Below are 23,231 nucleotides of genomic sequence, written 5' to 3'. Positions count from 1 at the left end.
ACTAGTTTGTTAGTTGACGTTCATGCTGCTAGATTATCTTCTTGAGATGTAAAGCCAATCTTTAAATTAGTAATTGTGCTAAAACAAACGTAATTACACGAAAATTCGTATTCCAAAAAAAAACTTGAAAACGCAAAAGCGTAATAGAACATCCGAACCCGTCCAAGGACGGCAACGAACTCCTTCCTTTACTCTCTTGATCATTAAGCAGCAGCCGCAGCTGCCGCCACCGTTGTCGTTGGATGATATTCATGTACCGACGAGTACTAGCGCATAAAGCTCGTCCGATCGTAAGTTGTGGGCGTAAAAGGGTCTACCGATCCTCGCAGCTGTCTACGCAAGTTGCGCGTAGAAATTGCTTCTGTGTACTGCGGTGTCTGGTCGTCTCTTTGCACGCAAAATCAATGGTTGCTTCTTTGAGATGCGAATCTCTTTCATTAATGATTGACTCAAGAAAATCGATATAATTTCTCTATTATTGTGACCGTTTTGACGTCTCATTTTAAAAATTACAAAAATAGCGGTATGTTATGGAACCTTAAATTTGCTATATTTATTCATCAATTATATACTTTTTAATTGTTTCTGCTCAAATCAATTGTTTCTGCGTTTATTCTTGCATAGACTCTTAAATGCTTATTTGCTTCTTTGAGATGCTGCGCAAACCAAGCGATTTTATTTCAAATATGTATCAAAAATTTTATTTATAATCAGAATTTTTGCATGCGAAAATAAGCATGTATAATGTATAAACATGTATTTATTTATTGATTGTTCATATGCCGATAATAATCACATATTGTCGTTCTACTATCTCTCATTATTTATCTCTCATTATAATGTTTTATCATGCAGATGATTTTTAACTGTTCTTAAACTAAATCAATGCGAAATAAAATAGATTAATACTTATGTGCCCTTCCCATTGTTTTTAATATTTTTTATAATTAAAAAAAATAGTAAGATTTCTATTAGAGAATATTTAATAAAAATGATTAGAATGAAGTTGCCAGTGATAAGGAAGTTTCATTCTAATCTTTCATTAATTAATATAGTCCATATTATGTTTCTTTTTTTGCGGCATATTGCGGAATTTGTAGAATGTAAATTTAAAACATGCTTTCTTCTTAAATGTTGTAATAAATTTATGGTATTACCACCATGCTTAAGAATTTTAGTACAATGTTTGCAACAAGCAGGTACATCATCTTCTTTCTTGAAATGACTCCAAACAATTCTTTTATAATTTTTTTTACCATTTTGGTCCAAATTCACTTTATTTGTATTATTTTCAAGCTCTAAATATCTAGATATACAATAAGTGTATGTTTAAACAAGCTTGACATCTTTCTGTAAAAAAATCTCTAGTCCATAATATGATTTTTGTTACAAGCAAAGCATGGCATATATGATTCTAAGATTAACGTACAAGTTTTCCATTTCGGACTGAAGTAAATCAAAGTAAACCGAATGCAATATATCCTCTGGTTAATCCGTTCAATGGCCCAACATCGTCGTCATGTTCTTCCATTCTCTCTTTCTTTGCGCGTCCGTACTCGTACTTCATAAGCTCGTAAACGTATCTCTTTACGTTGTTATCTCAGGCGGAACGCACCGCATAATCCGCCTATGCGGTCGTTGTACCCCAAAAAGACACGATACAAGCGATGATGAGTCAGAGTGCGACGATAAATCTCGTGCTGCAGCAAAGGTGGAAAAAATTATTTCACATCTCCGCAATAACGTGCACAATTATCATTATTATCTACAAGTTATTCGATGTATGGCCTTTAGTCGCTCGGATTTGCTGTAGAACCAGACACGATCGAGCAATGCAAAACTTTATGTAGACGAGAGTTTGCTTGGTCATGTACAAATTTTATTATATATTTTATTATATACAAGTCTAGTCAGACAGGTGATTTTATTTATGGTTTTGTGGTTCGCAATCCTTTGTAGCGTCTTCACAACCAAAAACCGAAAGTATCGGTTTAAAGATATCTTTCACAGGTGGCCTATGTGCAGGCGCACAGATGAATCGTTGTATCTAATATATCGCGTAAATGCGTAAAACTGTTTTTACACTACGTAATAATAATTTAGAATTGTTTAAGCGTACGGTGTTAAGAATAAATAGCGAGAATTTGCCTTTTTTTAATAACCATAATTTCTTAGCAAGCGGAATAATTTCTGATTAGATCATAAGAATAAAATCTTTTAGTTCTTTTCATGCATTGTAATTAATCGTGGTTTTCATTTCGTGTATGTATTATTGGCGCATATACACCCTTCTCAAAAACATGAAAATAATTTTTAAAATAATTATATCAAATAATATAGAAAAGAACTTAAACAGTTTGAAATAAAATAATAAATTTAATGTCAGTACATAGGCCAACTAAAGAGCATAAAATTATTCGGATGTTAATGAATATTATACATATTTATTTTAAAACCATAATTGATAATAAGATATTTAGGTTTCTTTAAAATCAGATTTGTCAAATTCTTTAATAGAATTTTAATTGAACATTTTGGTGCTAAGATTATTAGTGTGGTGCAATTAATATTTTTATTAGTACAGATTAGGATGGATTCATTATAAATAGAACTATACTGAATTGAATGGATACAATTTTCCTCCCTCTTTCTCTCTCTTCCCGTTAAGGAAGCGCAATTCACAGCTGAAGGATGCGCTTGGAGGTGAAAGGCACGACGAGGCCAACTACCAATTAAATCGTACCTTCAATAGGACCGCCGGATATCTCGCGTGCGGTTTGTCCGAGGCGGATTTCTCGACGCGGCTATATGAACTTACGAAGTAGCCGTTTGGTTTTTGCGGCGCTCATAGTTTTATAAAGTTAATTTATTAGCCGCATGGACATGGAACATATCACGAAGCCGTTCCTCGGGCAGTTCTATGCTACGCGCGCGCGCTCCGGGAAGCGCAAGAAACTGCTCAATCTTCGTTTCAGTCTTAAAGTACAAGTGATTCGATCCTCGAGATTTCTCCACGTCACTTTCTTGCGGAGAAAAGCCGAATACTACGGCGATGTCGATATTTTAAAGTCAAAATCAACAAACGTCATGCATTTCAATTTCATTAAAATTTATATATTTTTCTAAATTTCCGGAAGAACATTTATACTTTGAAGTAATGTCATTCTTAGCGCGCAACATTTTTTTCTATTACTTACTTTGAAATTAATATTGGAACAACATTACGTTATTCATATAATTATTGGTTTTTATTATTGATATAATGTCACTATGCTATAACTTTTAAATGTGATACGATATTTTGAAGACCAATTTATTTTCCAGTTTTTTTGTTTATATATAGATTCCTAATATTATATACCCGCGAACGAATATAATTCGAATTTATATATATTTGCGATGCACAAAGAAAACTTATATTTTTAAGAGAAATGTTCAGGATCTGTTTTTAATGAGCTCTTTTTTATTTCAAAAAAATTCCAATTAATATAAAACAAGGATGCAATTGAGGGAAATAAATTGTCGATCGATTTTCCGTCCCCTACAATTACCGCCGCCCCGTTGTTGTCACCGCTACCTTCGCCGTTATCTTTGCCGTTACCTTAGCGAAGCAATGACAATCGACGAGAAATTATCTTATCATGATCTGCTATCGAAGCGATTCGTAGTTAAGTATTTTATAACTACGTTGCGCTGTTCCTCGAGCGTATGTACGCGTAGCATGCGTGAAACCGCGTCGTCGTTCGCCGGATCCGCTCGGCAATTCGATGATGGCCGAGGGTATCATTAGGAATTCGTCTCACTTTTTGCGCAGATCAACGCCGGAGGTAACAAACGATCACGTAATCCGTCGCCTTCCTGGTTTATGCGAAGGAGTGCCCCAATAAGTAGACATTCTTCCATTACTTTCGTAATTATTACGTAAATTGTAGAGTAATTACGCGATGTTTAAACGGGACCATCAACCTGAACGAATGATACATGTCTTGATAGTTGAGTGAAAAGAGAAGTAACATTATCGATCGACTATTACTTTTTCTTCGTATATAGCGAATTATTCTATTTTTCATATTGAACCATTTTTTTTTTTAAATAAACGCTATTTCTCATATATATAAGTATACAAAGTTCGCCACGTTTATTCGATAAAAGCTTAAAGTGTCAAGTAATGAAGCGATGGCGAATATCTACGGGAGATGGTATCGTGGTGTAGTATAGAGACGCTGAAATACATTCGGAAAAACATCAATCCGGAGAAACGGAAGCACCATGGGAGGTAGTATCATCGCGCTCTCGGAAGGATCGTGAAATCATGCGATAGCGAACGCGTGGGCCGGCGTTTCCCGTTTCTGTCGTCGGCGTCTAAGCTCGGAGCGGCCGCGAGATTAAGGCAGAAGGAGATCGGCGGATAGCGTGGCGGAGATATATATCGGTGGTTTACACGAAGGTTGAGACCCCGGTTCGGAACGAGGCCCGCAGCCTTCAATCATTGTCAATCGGTTCGTACGAAGAACCGTTATAGTGTCTTCGTGCTATCGTCTCGTCCCATAGGACGTTCCACCTACCACAATTCTTTGGCAACATTCCTACGTTAACCACGCAGTCCCGTTCTCCGCGAATATTTGCACATCTGAGATCATGAGTGTCGCGTGTATTGCATATACTCCGCTGAAACTTCTAAAGAACGAAAAAGGAGATTAGCAATTGCGTAACAATTTTTTGTGCATATCTTCTAGCTCGTCGGAAATATTTATAATTCCTAGCAGATAAAGATACTTTCGGATCAATTTCTGTCAATCAATATCCAAAAAATTCAAATTTTTTTTTTATATTACAAAGTCAATAAATTATTATGTTAAATAACTTTTTAAATAAAAAAGGTACCTCTCGTAATTTATGTTAATTAATTTATTTGAATTACATTAATTTTTTTAATTTAGATGACGTATAGATCAGGGTAGTCTTTGCAATGACTACCATTATGTTTGAAATATTTACGATAATTTGACAAAAAAATTATGAACAAAAATATATTTTTATAAACTTTACTTTAGAATAATCAAAAATTTACACATATAATTTGTAACAACACATTTGATGATTTTTAATAAATGTAAAACCGTTAATATATTTTTCTGCTTGCATGTTTTACTTTATAGTTCATGTGAGCTAATAGGACTTGTTATAATTTATATTGTATTTTCTGAGATATATTCTCAAACTTTTTTGACGAACCTTCTTGATACAGATAAATTATATCTCGTCTGCTTTTAACTATTTAACTGTTCAGACTGTTCTAATAAAGTATTATATGTAAAAATCGATTATGATTAACATTACTTAATTTGTGAACAAGTGAACAAACTTTATCGAAAATAACTTTGGAATTCGGTATGTAAACTCGTTCTCTCTGAATACCTTTTCCTCAAGTTTCAGTTTATTGATCTCCTCCTCAATTTTCTCATACACATCATTTTCATCGGCAGTATTGGAAGTCACTGTAATATTTAAAATGTAAATTATATGTAAAAAATAAAAAAATTTTAAATTGGAACAAATCAACGCTATATGTAATTATTAGCAAATCAATAATTATATATATGCAATTAATACGCATATGCTATATGAATTTATAACAAATTACAAAATTACAAAGGTATTTCCTCTTCCAAAACTTGTTATAGCCCCTTGTTAATATCTGCCGGAAGTTTGTATATGTGGAAGTAAAGCTCATGGCATCTTTAATGCTGATGTCGTATTTCAAAATATTGTATATCAATCTGTCGGGCAAGAATGTTATCTCATTCTAAGATGTAGAAAATTTAATTTCTTTTGCGTGAAGAATTCGGCAAAAGGACAAAGAAAATAATTTGCAGAAATTGTTTTTGCAAAAGAGATATTGCACGAAAGACTGACGTATTTCAAGCATAGCATCGTGCAGAGATATCCAATTTAGACTGGGTATGCTCTTCTCGTTTTACGAGGCTGGACGACGTTTGTCTCTTATAACGTGGGCGTGCCAACAGCAAAGAAGACGTGTGGTACGAAACGTTGTGGAATAGCTCGGCGAGATTGCCCCGCTCGTAACCGGGGAATATTGATAAGTAGAATTCAAAGGATCGGGGATTGGGATATACACCGACACGTTAAGGATGTTTGGCGAGAAAATAGATTTTATAAGCCTAGCTGTTCGCGTATACGTAACAGTTACTTCGAAGCAAAAGAGCAAGCACGTCTCGCGTCATGGCACATTTTCGTTCGGCGCGGAATGACGATAAAATGTAAGCGACGAGTAAGAAAAAAATCGTGACGAAAGGACGGTAAGAGGAGACAGACAGGCGAAATACTGGGAATAAATATTCACGGGATGCACGTAGGCGTTTTAGGTATCGTAGTAAAGATAACGAATCGAGGGTGCAGGTGCGCCCTGCGTATAAGAGTCGCATCACCTGCAAAAACGACAATTATTTCAATTGTCATTTACAATTTAATTGAATTCAAATTAGCTAGAACAATCAAATTAGTTTAGAATATAAATTCTCAATGTTATTCTAAAATATATCACGTGTGATTTCGAAAGATTTACTGTGTAGACAATTTTATCTGCATAAATCAATAATTTTATCTTTACATTAAATCTATTTTAAAATATATAAATAAAATTAGTGATACGAAATTACAGTAAATAGTAGATTAATTTGTTATAAGTTTTTTTAAAACAAATATATAAAATTTTACGGAACTTTTTCTTATTATGACAAAATTGATATATTTTTCTTCGAGAAAAAAATGTTAGTCTAGAATATTTTTTATTAGCATTTGAACATGTGAATACACAATAGTAAATCGCGGTCTTCCCATTCACACGAGTAAATACATTAATAAATAACGCGTGCCCATAAGGTATAGACGATTAAAACCGCCAGCACGTGAATCAGTTAATTTATAATGTAGACTCAGCCTGCGTATGCACTTCTATTCCGACGAATTCCCTGCGGGAGACGTGTGTCTCCCCTAACGAACTCTATGCAATACTGAGTTACCCTTTTCCCATAAATTTTGGGTGGTCAAATATTGATACTGACGACCCGACTCATGTCGGCCTTATGATCGATACACCCCGTGAGATATCACACGAAAAAAAATTATTGACAGTATTCACCGAAGTGTAATGTGGTACATGATTTATGCCAAATTATTGTAAATTTTACTTGTGAATTTAAATGAAGACTTGAGGGAATTTGTATGTACATGCATGCAACAACAATGTAGTAACACACACTTTTTGTAGATCCCGTACATACTCGCCACATCCGGTTTCGCTCTCGATTGCCTAGATCCCACGTGAAACCCTCGGTAGTGTTGTATGCGTGTCTCCGAAAATACAAGTTTCGCACGCTCTCAACACTTCGCGTATGGTCGCTCGTCGCACGCACCATGAGGGCGGAAATACGTGGGCGATCGGGCGCACATATAATGGTTACATGGCGCGTCGTTTCCTCTCTCTCTCTCCTCTCCCAGTTTCTTGTGTGCCCTCGCTAAACTTCAATGTTTATGCGGTGATGCACCTCGATATAATGCACCCACATCGAACGCAAGACGACACTTGTTTCATCTCTTCAAATTAATCTACTATTCACTGATTTCGTATCACTATTCGAATCTTGGTGAGAAAGTGATGCTGGGGAGGACAGTGTCAATAACGACACTTGTTTCATCTCTTCAAATTAATCTACTATTCCCTGTGATTTCGTATCACTATTCGAATCTTGGTGAGAAAGTGATGCTGGGGAGGACAGTGTCAATAACGCAATACGTTTTGTAAAAGAGATTGCGTCGGAGAACTGCCCAAATTTGGAAATTCTATTGAAACATGTTTAAGTATATTCATATGTTTATGAATATATAAGTCGTGATATTCTATCGATTTTCTATATATCGAAAAAAGGCTTGAGAAATTAAAGGAAAATTATAACGATTGAAATTTGGCATTTTTTTTTTTCATTCTATTCTTTAGAAGAATGACTGTGATTTCTCAGTGCGGCGATTATTTGATACATGTATCAAACAATCGGTGTAAACTAGACCAACTTATCTTTTAATAAATACTCTTTATTTATCAAGATGAAAATGAATATGGACAGTCTGGCCAATGATTCTTTATTCCGACGTTACGTTTCAACGTTACTTTTTAATTTTATTTTCATTTTCTGCGTGCAACTTCATGTGACGAATCACATGGGACACATCTACATATTCGAACTTTTTGTTACACGATTTTATTTCACAGATAGCTTTATTGTTGTTTCTGGAAATATTGCTATTTCTAAAAAATAGCTTTGACATTCTGTAAAAATCACAAGTTAATTAAAATTTTATTAAAAATTAATAAAATGTTTTTTTTAACACTTTACTTTTTACTTGGCACTCTTTTTTATTTTTTTTAAAGGTCAGTTTTTTTATGGTTTTTTAATTTTTTCATATTTATGCCACAGGCCTGGTTTAAGCGAAACGTTCGGGAGGAATATTGATGTTCCTCTCCCTCGGGTGTTGCGGCACCCTTGGTCAGAATTTCTGTCAGCTTTTGTCACAGAACTCAAATCACGTTCCCCTTGTTTATCCTGGTGTCGAGGGAGATAACTGCCAGTAACAGATTTTACGCGCGGTGACCGTGATTCCGTAACAATATGAATGGGTTCGCGAAACTGTTCGGTTCGTTGTCTCTATTGCTTCCGGTGTTTGGACAAGTGTTAAAATCGATTTAATTATATATGATTTAAATGTAGCGCAATGTTGCATTTTGCCGATATAACTCGATGTTGATATCAAATAACAGGATTGTTTAATTTGCAATTACAAATTACATTACGTTGTAAATGAAGCAAAAAATAATTGTGATGGATTAATACTTCTATAGTCTGTAATTATTAATTATCTTTTATTTGGCAAAGTGGAAACTAAAAAAAAAGTTAATAAAATATAACTTATGTAATACTAGTAATTTATACTATGTAATTTCGCTCTTACTGTCTTTCGCCTCAAAATCGACCTTCGATAGGCTTCGAGAGGCTTCGAGAATTTTCTATTCGTTTACTTAATCGTTTTTCTATTTGTCTCTGTGCTTCTCGTCTTTCGTTTCTGCCTGTCTCGTCTGTTATGTTTTTATTTATATTTATTTATGTCTCGGTACTTTTCGCTTGTCTGTGTGACCGTATTCGTATACGTGTTTTCGCTCGATAATTTTAGGGAGCATGTGACGATGTAATCGCCACATATAATTGACTAATATTATATGACTTCAGAAGACTACGTACAGTCGGAACATTTGTGATTTAATGTATTATTATGTTTTGATGGTTTTAAAATAAAAATTGTTAATATTCATTAACATCCGAATAATTTTATGCTCTTTAGTTGGCCTGTACTGACATTAATTTTACAATTTTATTTAATTTTTTTGTTCTTTATTTTGTTATTTTTTATTTTAATTTCTTTTGGTTCTTTATTTTTTTTACTTTTTTAAACGTTATTCTTACATACTTTATTCGGCAATTATACAATTTTTTCCAAAGCGTCACATAACTGGTTTTTATTAATAAACATTCTAAAGTATTCTAATTATGTCAAATGAAGCAATAAAAGTAATTTTTTATTACGTTTTATTATTGCTTTTTTATAGGACCGTGGGGACTTCGCTTCTCTGGTCCGGAACTTGCTCGGACCGATTTATGGTGACAGTGTTATGGATCTACTGATAAGACAAGCGCGGGACATCCTGGTTTGTGCTTATCATGGTAACTTGGAAAACTTCGTCCGGGCTTATCTGTCACCTGCTGCAGCCTTACTAACGGAAGTCAAGAATGTCGTCTCCGAAACGGTGAGTTGATTTCTCTTGTGTGAAATTTTTTTTTTAAGAGAATGGAAGAGCGCATCTGATAGAATCTACACAATCTCTGCAGATATAATCTTAGAATACTCATTCCGATTATATCTATAGAAGAGTTTTTACATCAACAGATTTAACTTTTGATTATCTTGCTACATTCTACAAAGATAATGCTGTCACAATTTAACAGTAATAACGTAATAAATTGTATATTAAGGCTTCAATTAATAAATTTTGTGAAAAGAGATTTTTGTCGTATTTCTCAATAATTCTGTGTAAGCAAATTTTGTTACAATTAGAATAAAGCAAAAACTTTAATCACAACTGTTAAAGTTTGTCGAGATACAAAGCAGGGACCGTCATCGAAAAAAAATTCTTCAAATTATAACATTTTCAAAGATAAATAATTTTTCAATTTTTCGAGATCAAGATTTATTTTTAAATCTTAAACAAATATTACAAATGCGAAGTTTCATATATCATACGTTTTATTATAATATAATCATTATTATACATTGTTTCAAAATATATACATGAAAAATATTAGAGAGAAATGATGTATGTATATATATAGAGAGAGGGAGTGCATTTGGATAATGTTTTTAAAGGTAGTCATATTTTGAGGTTTATTCTGTTATTATATGAAAATTTTTTAATATTTCTAATTTTTAATTATATATAAATATTTAGAAGTTTTACACAGAATTATTCAGGAATGCGAAAAAATCTATTTTTACAAAATTTATTAACTGAAATATACACCTTTTGAATTTGTTTCTTTTTGCGATTTGTTAAAGAAACAATTCTTATTGATCAGAGTTGCAAGTTGCGTGAAAACCCGCGAATATAACGCGCACTACAAATATTATAGAATGAGTAGAGCGTATTAAGCTTCAAGTGAACTTCGTTAGATGGCAAGAGCAGCTAGAAATTTTCTCAATCAAAATCCAGGTAAGATATACCAGCTCAATTTAAATAAGCAATCATTTTTAATAACAGGATGTGCTTATTGAAAAAATAAGATTTTTATTAATGCCCATTCTGACGATGGGAAATATATTATCGGCTATAACAATTTTTAAAAACCCCTATGGATAGTGATAGCTAATTGCTATTATTTTAATTGACTTTGTACACCAAACATATGTTGAATTTCGAATAGTTCCCCATTGTGACACGACAATTGGGACAAAAATACTTTTAGAATTTAACGATCGGGCATTTAAGTTCACCTCATTGACTTTCGATTTATCTTTGCGGGGAAGATTCTCATTTTCATCATATGGCATACCAACTGTGTCTGTTAGACTGCAGCTCCTATAAAAGCCAAGCGAATTTGTCGCATGGTGCAGGGAGACGCGAAAATATATACGCGTGTGCGTTCGTGCCACTGTAGTTCCGTAATAGGTCGGGGTCGACGTTTAGGGTCTATCGACCGTGCGATTTCCGTTGAACCGGCAACCTGAATAGACCGTTTGTGCAATCGTCAACATGCACACTGTCGGCTAGAGACTGCATGCTCGGAGGACGAATGTTGACGATTAACCTATTTACGTATCGATCGATGAGACCTTTTATTCGCCTCATTCCGACGAACCTTTTTATTCGTTTTATTGCAAGTGTCGTCGAACTGCCCGCATTCGCTGAGGAAAACGTTCAGTTATCCGTATAATAATTTATATATATTTTTTTTCAAAATTTTTCGTACACACAGAAAATGGCAAGATGAAACAATTTTCAATAAATTTTTAATCCATGTGTATACAATTTCTATATTTAAATGCTATTAAATTATTTTCACTATTAATATATCGATTTCGATTATTGTAGAATGTATTTTTATTCCGTTTTCATTATCTGTTGCACACATTAATTTATTACAATGAGCGGCACGTATTCATCATTTTTTTTCAGCCTTCGGAAAACATGTTGCGCGTAGACATTTGTCTTTAAAACTTTTAATTTCAAATATATAGTTATCATAAAATTAATTTTAGAAATCCTTGTACTACAATATTTTAAGGCAATTAAAAATCTCGTTAGGAAATTATCAGATGCTTCGAGAAGTGATAATTTCCGTATAGATATTGTCTTTACTAACTCACATTCGTAGTATATTTTCTCTTGTAGTTATCAAAGTTGTTAAGAAGTTGTCAAGAAGTAGGTAGATTTATTTAGATTTGCTAGAATAAATTAAAAACAAATACACATATTCTCTATATATTCATTATTTTATATTTTTATATTCTGATTTATATAATTTAATCTTTAATCCCCTTAAATTAAATCCTCAGAGTAAACATTTAACTAGTTTGACCGATTAAATATATTAAGCCTATCGATAAAATTTCGGTAGCTACCTCTTCCGATGCATAACAATGTCATAATCGGATAAACATTGAGAAGAGACAAGAAGTAACTTTTACTTTCGGATGTGGTGAACCGTATAAACGCCATTGTTCCTCGGGTATTGCTGCACGAATCAATAGGGGTTTGCAGCAGCAATCTTATATGCGAATGGTATACAATTTAATTCCCGCCGCTCTCGCGCAGTATACTCCTCATAATTCTCTCGCGCCTTAGTATAAATTATGTGAGATTATGGCGTGAGCCGTATACCGTATCGAGATTCATATTTTACAGGCGATTCGAGAAATTGCCATAACATGCTGTTGCATGCGGAAATGGTTGAATGTTAAGCTCCTCGTTTTAACACTTCTATAATCATTTTGCACGAAATGCGATTTTCCATAAGACTTTCACCCTCCATCGTGTAATAATCTTGCCCCGTTTCCGACGGATTAATTTTCATGTCAGTCGCGCGGTGCATCAAATCCGTGAAACTATGATTAATCTAAATTAGCAAGCGCATGCACTGATCTTAAACATTTGCTTTAGAATTGCAGTAAATGCATGTTACGACGAAGCCTCTCGCGTCAATACTAATTCATATAGAAAATAACAGTATTACAAATTAATTAATAATAAACTTTGAATTGAAATAGGAATGCAGAAAATTATTATATGTAATAAAAAGAAGCTAAAAGAAATAATCTCATTACTTTCTGACAGATCTCATATTGAAAGAAGAATGACAAATTTTGAAGTTTACTCAATTACTTTTTTTTTTTTTTTTTTTTTTTTTATTACAAATGCACTTTATCGTTTTGATACATCTAATTTATTCGTTGCAAATTTGTCGGAAAGAGTTTTCGTCGGCGGCACGCATCCGCCACAACTGTAGCCATGCAACGGAAGTCGTTAGTACGGAAGACAGAGCGCGCGCGAAAAGCGGGACCCACATCTGTCCGCGGGACTTTTAATTGCATAATTTGCGGCATAACTTACGCGCCGTTCGCCGTTCGTTCGTTTCATTTCGAGCGAGGAAGCTTATCTTTCGCTTCCACGTGCCCTAAAACTTGTGGCGGAGTAATTAAAAGTCCGCCGTCGTCAATCAGAACCTCTTCTGCCTCCCCGCTGTCGCTTAAGGGTTAGATAGAAAGGCGCACCTCGCCTCGCATCACGCCGCGAAAGTTCGAAGTTTCCGTAGGCTTTCGCGCTTGCAAAAGTTCCCCAAATGAGCACTTTCGAAGCGAGCCTTGCGGGTCGAAGCTTACGAGGCATGTGCCGTTTATAACGATGGAGCGAGCTTTTCGTAGGGAGTACTCTTTTTTTTTCCCGTCAGGTTAACGTCCGCCAATGAATGATGTTGCTTTCAAACAACGCTTTGAATGAAAAAACTTTAGAAATGAGAATAAATTCTGTGACAACTCTTATGCGACGATTAATTTTAATTTATTATATAGTATATTACTCTGTGCTTTGCTTTTTTTATTTTTTCTTTAATTAAATATCATTAAGAATTTTTGAATGAATATTGATTAAAATAAAATTAATTTTTTCAAAGTTTCTTGCATTGAAATCTGCAAAGTTTAATAATAAAACAGTTTCGATAAAATTACATATTGTATAAAATTAGAAATGTATTATATAAAGATTATATACATAAAAATACTCTTTTATTGAATAACTAATATAAGCACACAAGTCTCTTTTTAGTTTTTATAATTAATGCGAAAAATAAATGACACGTGTAACCATAAAAATAACTATATAACGCCACATAAAAACGTATAGAGGATGCAGCATCGGCGTAGTATCGTGAGATAAGTATGATAATAAATAATATCCCTCACAAGATCGACGATAACTCGCAATCTCAAATTACGCGTTCGTCCCGGTGATTATAATACGGTCTATTAGTGTGGCAATTGCAAAATACGATAAAGCAGATGTAGAAGGTGCACTATTAGCGCAACTCTCTCTTTCTCACGTTGTGCACTATCAGCGAAATTATATTTCCCTCCATAAATCGATCTTCACTAAAATTAAATTTTACGCGCGAGAAAGGTGCTCGTGTGCGAATGTCTTCCGTGCATCCTGAGAATCACTCTTTCATCAAGCCTTTAATAGTTAAGAGACATCATGTACATATAAGTTGCTAAACAGTATTGGACTTTAAAGAATCACACATGCATATTTACAAATTTTCCAGCTGCCTTTATCTCTCTTGCATTATTATTAATACTTGAAATAAAAATTAGAATAAATAATAAATTTTTTAATTAAAAATTTCCACTAATAATAAGATTAATCAGATGAAAGATATATAATTCGCCAATAATTTAAAATCAAGGAAAGCGTAAGTAAACGATCAGACTGGTTACGAATCAGGTGTTTATTGTTGACACAACGTTTCGACCAACGATTTCGGGCCTTATCAAGTGTTTAGAGTAAATTAGATAATTAAAACACACCACACAACTTTATTTTATTGCACAGGTACGTTTAAAATAATTTGTCACTGTGATGAGTCGAGCGACGATGTGTGCAGATCGAACATTCAATAAATCTTCCTTGAAAAAGATTAATATAAATACCTCTATTAACTATAAAGTCTCTACATGTTTTCGAAACTCTTCTCAATCGCCTGTATCCTGTATGATAATCTGTAATCGCAGCCTAATTGGTTTGCGAAGAACTTTTGAGGACTTCACGTTTTTTTGCGTTTTCGAAACGGAAACGGATCCGCGGTGAGCGCGTTTAAAGTGCCCCGGCACGACTATTTGTCTTCGTTTTGCTGCGTACACGCACTGATAGGCGGTATCATTAATCATATTGCCGTGGCACGATTCGCGCATCCACTTCGCTCGTGTCGATATGTGTTATTATTGTATGCGCAGCCGTGAACGCGAGCGCTGACGCGCGATGGATTAATTGCGTATCACGTCGTCATGGCGATTATAATATCTCGGTGTTGGCCGGCTCGCGCACGAGGCCCTCGGGAGATATTCTGGCAGTTAGACGAATAATAAATTTAATTCACCGGCATGCACCATGACGATCGGAGTCGTTGAATCCGCGTGGGCTGACTTATCCTCGCTGTTTTCACTGCGTATAACGAGAAGGTGCACTCCGCTCGATCGATAGATCGGAAGAGATAGCTACCGAAATTATATCGATAGCCTTGATATATTTAATCGGTCAAGCTAGTTAAATGGGTATCCTGAGGGTTTAATTTATCATTTTAAGGAATAAAGATTAGGTTAAATTTAGAACGACAATACAGAATATATTAGTGAAATTTTTAATTTATTTTAGCAAATCATATATCTGTTTACTTTTTAGTTTTGATAATTATATAAAAAAGTTCTAAAGAATATACTGAGTTGATCGACGACATAGTTCCTTTTTCTCGTGCGCAATCAGATTCCTCGGCTAGAAAATTTACTTTCGAATCAAGATATACGATAACGAAGGAGCGTATTTTATAATAACATGCATGATAAGACATGATAAGATATCGGATATCGATTGTGCATATTGCATTCATTCATTTCTCAATGTTTTCCATTTCTTTTGCGACCTCTCTCTATGCATGTACACACTGCTGATTTTTATAATTTCTTCTGTATTAAATTTATTACGATTTTGAAATTAAGTTCGATTATGTTTATTACATTTTCAAGTTTGAATGATGTTAAATGTTAACAAAGAAATAATTTTTGAGAAAGAAGAACTCGTGTGCTGATATGTATTATATACATTTTCGACTGCCAAGAATAATATTAAAATTTTATGAAATTCATTATGCGTGACAAACTTGTTTCATTAATTATATTTTTTTTTATTCCAACACATTTTTATACATATTTCAGAATCAAAGAAAGCATTATAAGATAAAATAACATCTTTTTCAAATTTTTAAAAAATTCTATTGTGTGGTTTTCTTAAACAAAGATTTATTAATTCATCATTTTGTCGATTTCTTTGTGATGAGAACGATCTAAACGTTTTTCCACCGTAAAGGAAGACATAACTTTACGGTTATTTGCCTTCGTTTATGATAGGTTAGGCGTGAGCTGGCTTATGCTCTAACGAAAACATATCGCCCGGAAAGTCACATCATAAAGAAGTGGCAATCGTTTAGTAATTGTTCGAAGTTCACAGTTCCATGGCAATCGATACTACGCGCAGCGTTGCTAAAACAACAACTCTGCAACATGTTTGGGTCGTCGCACCTTCCGGTCTTAAAATTCTCTTTTTGCTCTTGCTGTTTTTCCTTTGTTGAAAACGAGACCCGATATTACATCAGTAAGTTTTGTGGTTTAAATTTAAAGTCAAAGTTTCGCTCTCTTTCTCTATACTTTGGTAACTTTCTGGAAATATTTAGAATTATTCCTGGACTTAAAGCTATCAGTCATTACAAGTTTGTTATAAGAGTCAAACTTTGTTACAGGATGTTTAATATCTTTTTAAATGGCGGTGCATCGATGAGATTTAATTTTTCTTTCAACTTTTCTGTTGGATATCCTTCGGAATTATCGGTACGTTCCTGCCTGTCAAATTTGTTCAACTGGCTATAATCCTCGAGAAGTGCATGGTTTTGATTTGATGGTTGATCGATTTGTATTCTGGAGCTCTGATTATTTTGCTGATTCGTTGACGTTTTGCTCGCCTTACAGCTCCGTTTTTTGTAAAGTACTACACATATAAAAGGCTAATAAGAGCAGAAGTAATATTACGGTTATAAAAACTAATTTATTACATTTAATAAATTTGTACTGATATAAACAATAAAGTTTAAATTAATCTAAAATTATAAACTCGAAAGTTAAAACAAATGAGAAAGCGAACGTTTCGATCCAATTTTTCGGATCTTCTTCAGCGCAGTACAAAAAGTGTTTTTTGTGGTTGCTCAAGTATCGCTTTTGAGGGAAACTTTTACCGCATAAGTTGCATTTGTATTTTTTATCGGGCTCATGAAATCTGTATGTGATCTTTATACCACGCTTTAAACATCTTAAAAGTCTTTTTTCAAATTTTACGAACGTGTACTTCGGCCTTTTGGAATGTCTACATAGGTGCGTTGAAATAATCACTACTACCTGCTTCAGATACCGCTTTGGCAGTCTTCAAATGGCTCACCGAAATTATTGCATGTTTAATTTTTTAGCATAGCTTTGATAGCAATTGCGATCTTGATGAGCGTGGTAAGACTCTACTCAATCTTACTAGAACAAGATGGAAATTTATAGTGATAAAAATATTGATTACTATAATATTTCCTACGCAACATAATTTCTTAATAATGTGTGTGTGTGTATAAAAGCACATGAAATATGCGCGATGAGTATAAATAAGATATTTTAACTTTTTTGGTTAAATAATTTATTTCATTAACAACTCATAAAAAGTAAAAATTGGTCTGTTATTAATAAGCAGCGCGACGATACTCGAAACCGTCACGTTGCCTCAACATTGCAACGCAATGACTGCGGCGGCGTTGAATAATAGGTTCGGGACACAGATTGATTCGAGTTGCGTGCAGCGAGCAGCATGATTCGTTTGGCGGAGGAAAAAAAATCGATACTAATTTTCATAAATCAAATCGGGCTACGAATGAAATTCGAATGTGCGCGGCATGTGTTTCACTTTTCGACCGATTTATCTCCCGGTCGCGGGCGCGAAGAAATACACCGAGAAAAGCGTGACTCCGACTCGCGATCGAGACTCCCTGTAGAAAATCTCCAGCACGCGTGAAAATCGCCCAGCGATCGAGCGACGGTGTCGGCTACACGCGTATGTTACACTTTCTCCAATGACAGCCATAGATTCCACACGCCCACGCGAACTTGTGTGTCATTATTTCTTCAATTACAACTTTCGTTGTACCCTACAGAATTCGATTCCGCGATGTCGCATAAATTCTCGATCGATTATACCCGGAGTTGCGCAACGCATAGAAGATCGTTCGTCATCCGGCTGAATTATATTTCCACATGCAGGAAGTATTGAGAGATATATGACGCGAAGAAAATATTTTTCATTATAAAAAATATGTAATATATTACATAAAAATATATAAAATTACATAAATAATAAGTGTAATTTTACATATGTGTTGCAGTGTATTTTAATACTGCACAGACATGCTTTCTACCAAACATCGTTGTCGCTAAAAAGACGTGATAACGATACATATAATATCTGTCGTATGTGCGATATGGCAGGACAGAACGAGCATTAAAATAGAAAATTTGACGAGCTATCGATAAACTTATTTTTACACGATAAGACGTAATCATGTACACGGATAATTTCGCTCGCGCGTGCAATACGCTTTCGCGTCATTACGCGGCGTCGTTCGCGAGATAAATCCGAGATACTCAATCTCCTTGACAATCAATCAAAACGGGAACTACTGCTACGCTTTCACTGTGCGAGCGCCGCTCGGTTCCTCTCTTCATCGCCGTTCGCCGCTTTTCTATCAATCGCGACGATACGAAAAATCGGCAGATCCATTACCGCCATTATTTGATTTTCCCAATTTTTCTACCTACATCCGACAGAGAAGTTGATCGGTTTTTTTACCGACACTCACATTAAACAATGAGATATAATTGACCATAAATTAGTCTGAGGTTTTGAACATTAAAAGGAAGAATTTATCGTCCTCTAGTAAAAAGATACCATACAATATCGATTTAATTACTTCCCTGATGATACCAGTTTTATTGCCGGACTGTTTAATCTCGATTTATAACATTCGAGAAAAAGATATAATATGTTTAGATTGATGTTGATACAAGAAGGTGCGTAGGACAGACTTATTCGCTGTCCTAGATTAGTTATAATAAAAAATATAACAGACTTATATCGCGTGGGCAGCAAATTATTATTTGCTTGATATATATGTAGGATCCGCGAAAAAGAATCGGGCCTTCTGGTGACTGCTCTAACTATTAAGCTATCTAGGCCCTCTGCCCAACCTTCTCCGCATCACCCACTTACGCGTTATATAGGAGTCCCGATACTACATATATAATAAATAATTAAATAACTATTGTATTTTTCCATGTTCGTGTCATCACGGATAGGTCATGCGAGGCACGGCCTAGCACAAAGTTGCACCGAGTTTGCCTCTGTCATTTATTCAAGTTACATCGTTTCGTAAAAGCTGAAAAGTTTGTCGTGTCGCCGTGCATGTAAAATTAGGACTTGAAATATATAGCTTGAAATAAGAATTATTTATAGTGGCAATAAAATGTTATTCTTAGCCGCTTACTCACTTACATTAGCTAATCGCTAATTTCGTCTAGCAGTATCTCATGTGCATGTTCTGCTAGTGAGCTAGACTAAAATGTATTTTACTGAAATTATTTTAAGCAGCATTTAAACCACATTTATCTTATGACTGCTGCTTTATACAGCTTTTTCTATGTGTCTGTGAAATTAACACGACATTCTACGAATTTAAAAAAAATTACTAAGTAGCACTTTACAGAGTTCTATAGTTTTTGAAAGAAATTAAAAAACGTTCCGCATTTCTTATTAACAAATCAAAATTGAGAAAATGTACTTCGCGAATCCAGCACGACACTCTTCCATCTAAAATATTAAAACGCTTTGAATAATATCAATTTTGGCAAGAGTTCTCAGAAGTTCTCAAGTTCAACTTACATACGCAATTTTACATCGATATTCGGTAATTAACAATTTATAATCAATTTTTAATAATTACGTCCAGCACTTATTGTTAGTGAAAATGTGTCGTACTGATGATTTCCCGCAATTTTAATGGCAATTTTCGATTGTTCTACAAGAGTTTTATACTTTAGAAACATTTTTTCAAAGAGTTCTAATTGTTTACTATTTCTTAAACAACTTAACATTTACGTCTAGCACTTTGTATATATACAAATAGTAGGGAAAATATTCAGGAAGGTTCCGAAAGTTTGCTTTTCGTATTTACACTTAAATGTTGGCTCGATATTCGATCGCACGCAATATTAAAGATAATAGTAATCGTGAAAAGTAGATCAGTTTATTACGCGTATTAGTAATATGTCACAAAAGAATCGTACACCTAGCCAAAAGAATTATAAACGTGCTACGCCGACTGACGATCTATCAAAGTCTCATAACATATCGTTATCTGACACTGTCACAGCTTCCTTCTTAAGCGCAGACAGGACCAAAGGCAAATCATTTCAGTCTTTGAGAGCAGGTCTTTAAAAACCGATTTTGCAGAAAAAACTTAAGACTAACGTGAAAATGTCAAAAATTGTTTCAAATCTTCTTATGTAAAATAAAACCACAATTATGCTTGCATAAGTTCTTACCTGCTCTCAGAGACTGATGTGATTTATCTTTGGGCCTGTCTGCGCTTGAGAAAGAAGCTGTGACAGTTATTTTTTTTTAAATTCGTAGAACGTCGTGTTAATTTCACAGCCACTTTTTCTATGGCAGATAATGCAAAAGATTAATCTTTTGCATTATCTGTCATAGAAAAAGCTATTATATAAAGCAGCGGTCAGAAGATAAATGTGGTTTAAATGCTGTTTTTCACCTTTAAAATCATCATTGAAAATAATCCGCATTAACATCTGGAAACGATCCAAGAATAATATAGAGATGTATTCAGCCTCAAAATCACACGCTACATATCATCAAAAGTTGTAATCGTTCGCATCACCCAAATTAATTTATATATGATTATAATGAACAGTAAGATTTGCAATCGTTAGCATTGTCGAAATGTTTTTAATTAATTTTTTAATTTTATAATTGACTAAGATTTTATGACTTCACTGAAGAAGACTGCGTACAGTCGAAACGTCTGCAATTTAATGTATTATTATGTTTTGATGATTTTAAAATAAATATGTATAATATTCATTAACATCCGAATAATTTTATGCTCTTTAGTTGGCCTGTACTGACATTAATTTTACAATTTTATTTAAATATTAATACTAATATTATATGTATAATATTATTAATATTATATTTTAAATATATAATACTAATTAAATAATAATATTATATTTTATTATTGCTGATTTAGTTACTAGCGCGTTTTTGTCACAAATAGGTTTCGTGGAATTTGTCGAGAAATGTATTAGACACTCGTTTCACAAAAACACACTGATTTATTCTTATAAAAGTACAAAGTATTATTTAGAGTAAAATTTGAAGTTAGGACTTAGCGTTAGAGTAGAGATTAGAATTAGGACTTATGCTTTAGAGTTAGGCTTAACTAGATTTAGAAGTTGTTGTGCCTCGGGTGAGACACAGAAGGGATGTTGCCGGATTGAGAAGTGGACTTCTGAATCGTCGGGGTTTCTCCGTAGATTTTAGTCTTGTTAAATGTAGAATTCCTTTTTTTTATTTGTTATATCCCCCAAAGATATACAATAGATATAACTATTAAAAGGTAACTAGTATTAAGAAATGGGTACTCGTATTGCATCCGCAATTACGACAGACACTGACCGCGTTAAAAACGCATACAATGCGAGATATACGCGAAATCAGAATTACGACAGATAATGACCGCGTTAAAAACGCATACAATGCGAGATATACGCGGAACAGAAATTGGTCAACGTGCAAGCAAAGCAGAAGGACTTTGAATCTGCTTCGCTTGCACCTAGATTCTCGACCGGGGAAACCTGTTGCCAGGCACCCCTTCCGATCGGGAAAACTCCAAAAAACAACAATATAAAAAGAGAGTAGAGACGCGACAACTCGCTCAGTCGCAGACACAAATAATCGCTCTAACCACGATCTCGCTAAACCGCGCGCGCACCTAGCATCGACTCGCAGTTGTGCGCGATACGCGGAGTAATAGAAAGTCAGTGCCGCACACACGATAAAGCTTCAGTGTATTAATAGTGGAATAAAATAAAGACCAAGTGGTTGAAGTTGAATAAAGAATTTTAATACAAAAAGTGTAGTGCATTTTCTACAAACACCCGACAAGTCCTGAAGCCCCGGATTCCCATCCCAATTTGGCGCGACCCTTAAGTGTCTCTCCCGAGGCACACAACATATTTAATATATATATATATATATATATATATATATATATATATATTAGTATACAAAACTTAACAAGACGTATGGTTATTTATAAACCTCTAGTAACTTTGTTTCTCTTTTTCGCTCGTTTGACGCGACTCTAGATTTATCCTGACTTTAGCTAGTTAACGACTCGTCTGATTACGAGTCGGGAGTTATTCTCGATGTGTCTCGGTAGGTTGGTCTAATTGAACTCACTCTCTGTTCACTCCCGAGTTCTTACGTGAACTCGGTTTTTCGTTATTTCGTTTGGAAGGGGTGCCTGGCGACAGGCACCCGATTGGTGCATAGCTTTTTACATGGCTAGATTTTGAGCTAAGAGCTGTTCGAAAGATGAAGCTCTTAGCTTGCGTCTTCGCGGTTTCCGGCTCGCTGCTGTATCAACGGTTTCCACGCGGATTTTATATTTGTTAACTTGTAATTATACCCTTTCGGGCTATAACAAAGTGTACTGCTTAAATATTTATACATTAAATCTATTGAGTGTATGCAGATTTATATATATTCCTTTTTTTGTTATAAAATTCCAAGGCGTTTTTCCTGATCTTATTTCTGCCGCTTTGACTTCTTCGTAGAGGAAATTATTTTATTTTGTCAATTATAATTGTTTTAGTTAAAAGAAAAAGTTAAAATTTATAACAAAAAGTGATAAATGCAAGGCCAACTATTGAGCAATTATTCAAGCTGTTCAATCAAATAACATTTATTTCATATATAAATTATTAAGTTACAATCATTGAATATTAAAATTAACACAAAAATACAGTCATTCTAAAATAAACGTTTCGGCCGCACGCGGTCTTTTTCAGTATATTATTAAAATATAAAATTATAAAAAAATTCATATAATGTCGAAAATTAATTTTAGTTCTTCGGAGTCGAGAGTTTATGAGCAGTTAACGCGTTTCAATCCATCATG

General features: G+C 34.3%; 1 protein-coding gene across 1 annotated transcript in view; it reads left to right on the top strand.

Moving 5' to 3' along the window:
- Positions 1-23,231, top strand: part of LOC114941642 (puratrophin-1) — a 285,051-nt gene that overhangs the window by 43,464 nt on the left and 218,356 nt on the right. Inside the window, 1 exon segment of the mRNA XM_085487025.1 lies at positions 9,680-9,877. Within this exon segment, the coding sequence (XP_085343151.1) occupies positions 9,680-9,877 (198 nt within the window).

This window comes from Nylanderia fulva, unplaced genomic scaffold, assembly GCF_048542155.1.
Source record: "Nylanderia fulva isolate GAGA-0341 unplaced genomic scaffold, ASM4854215v1 Scaffold5, whole genome shotgun sequence".
Lineage (NCBI taxonomy): Eukaryota > Metazoa > Arthropoda > Insecta > Hymenoptera > Formicidae > Nylanderia > Nylanderia fulva.
Note: the sequence above shows the minus strand (reverse complement) of the source record. Positions and strands in the feature narration are given on the sequence as shown.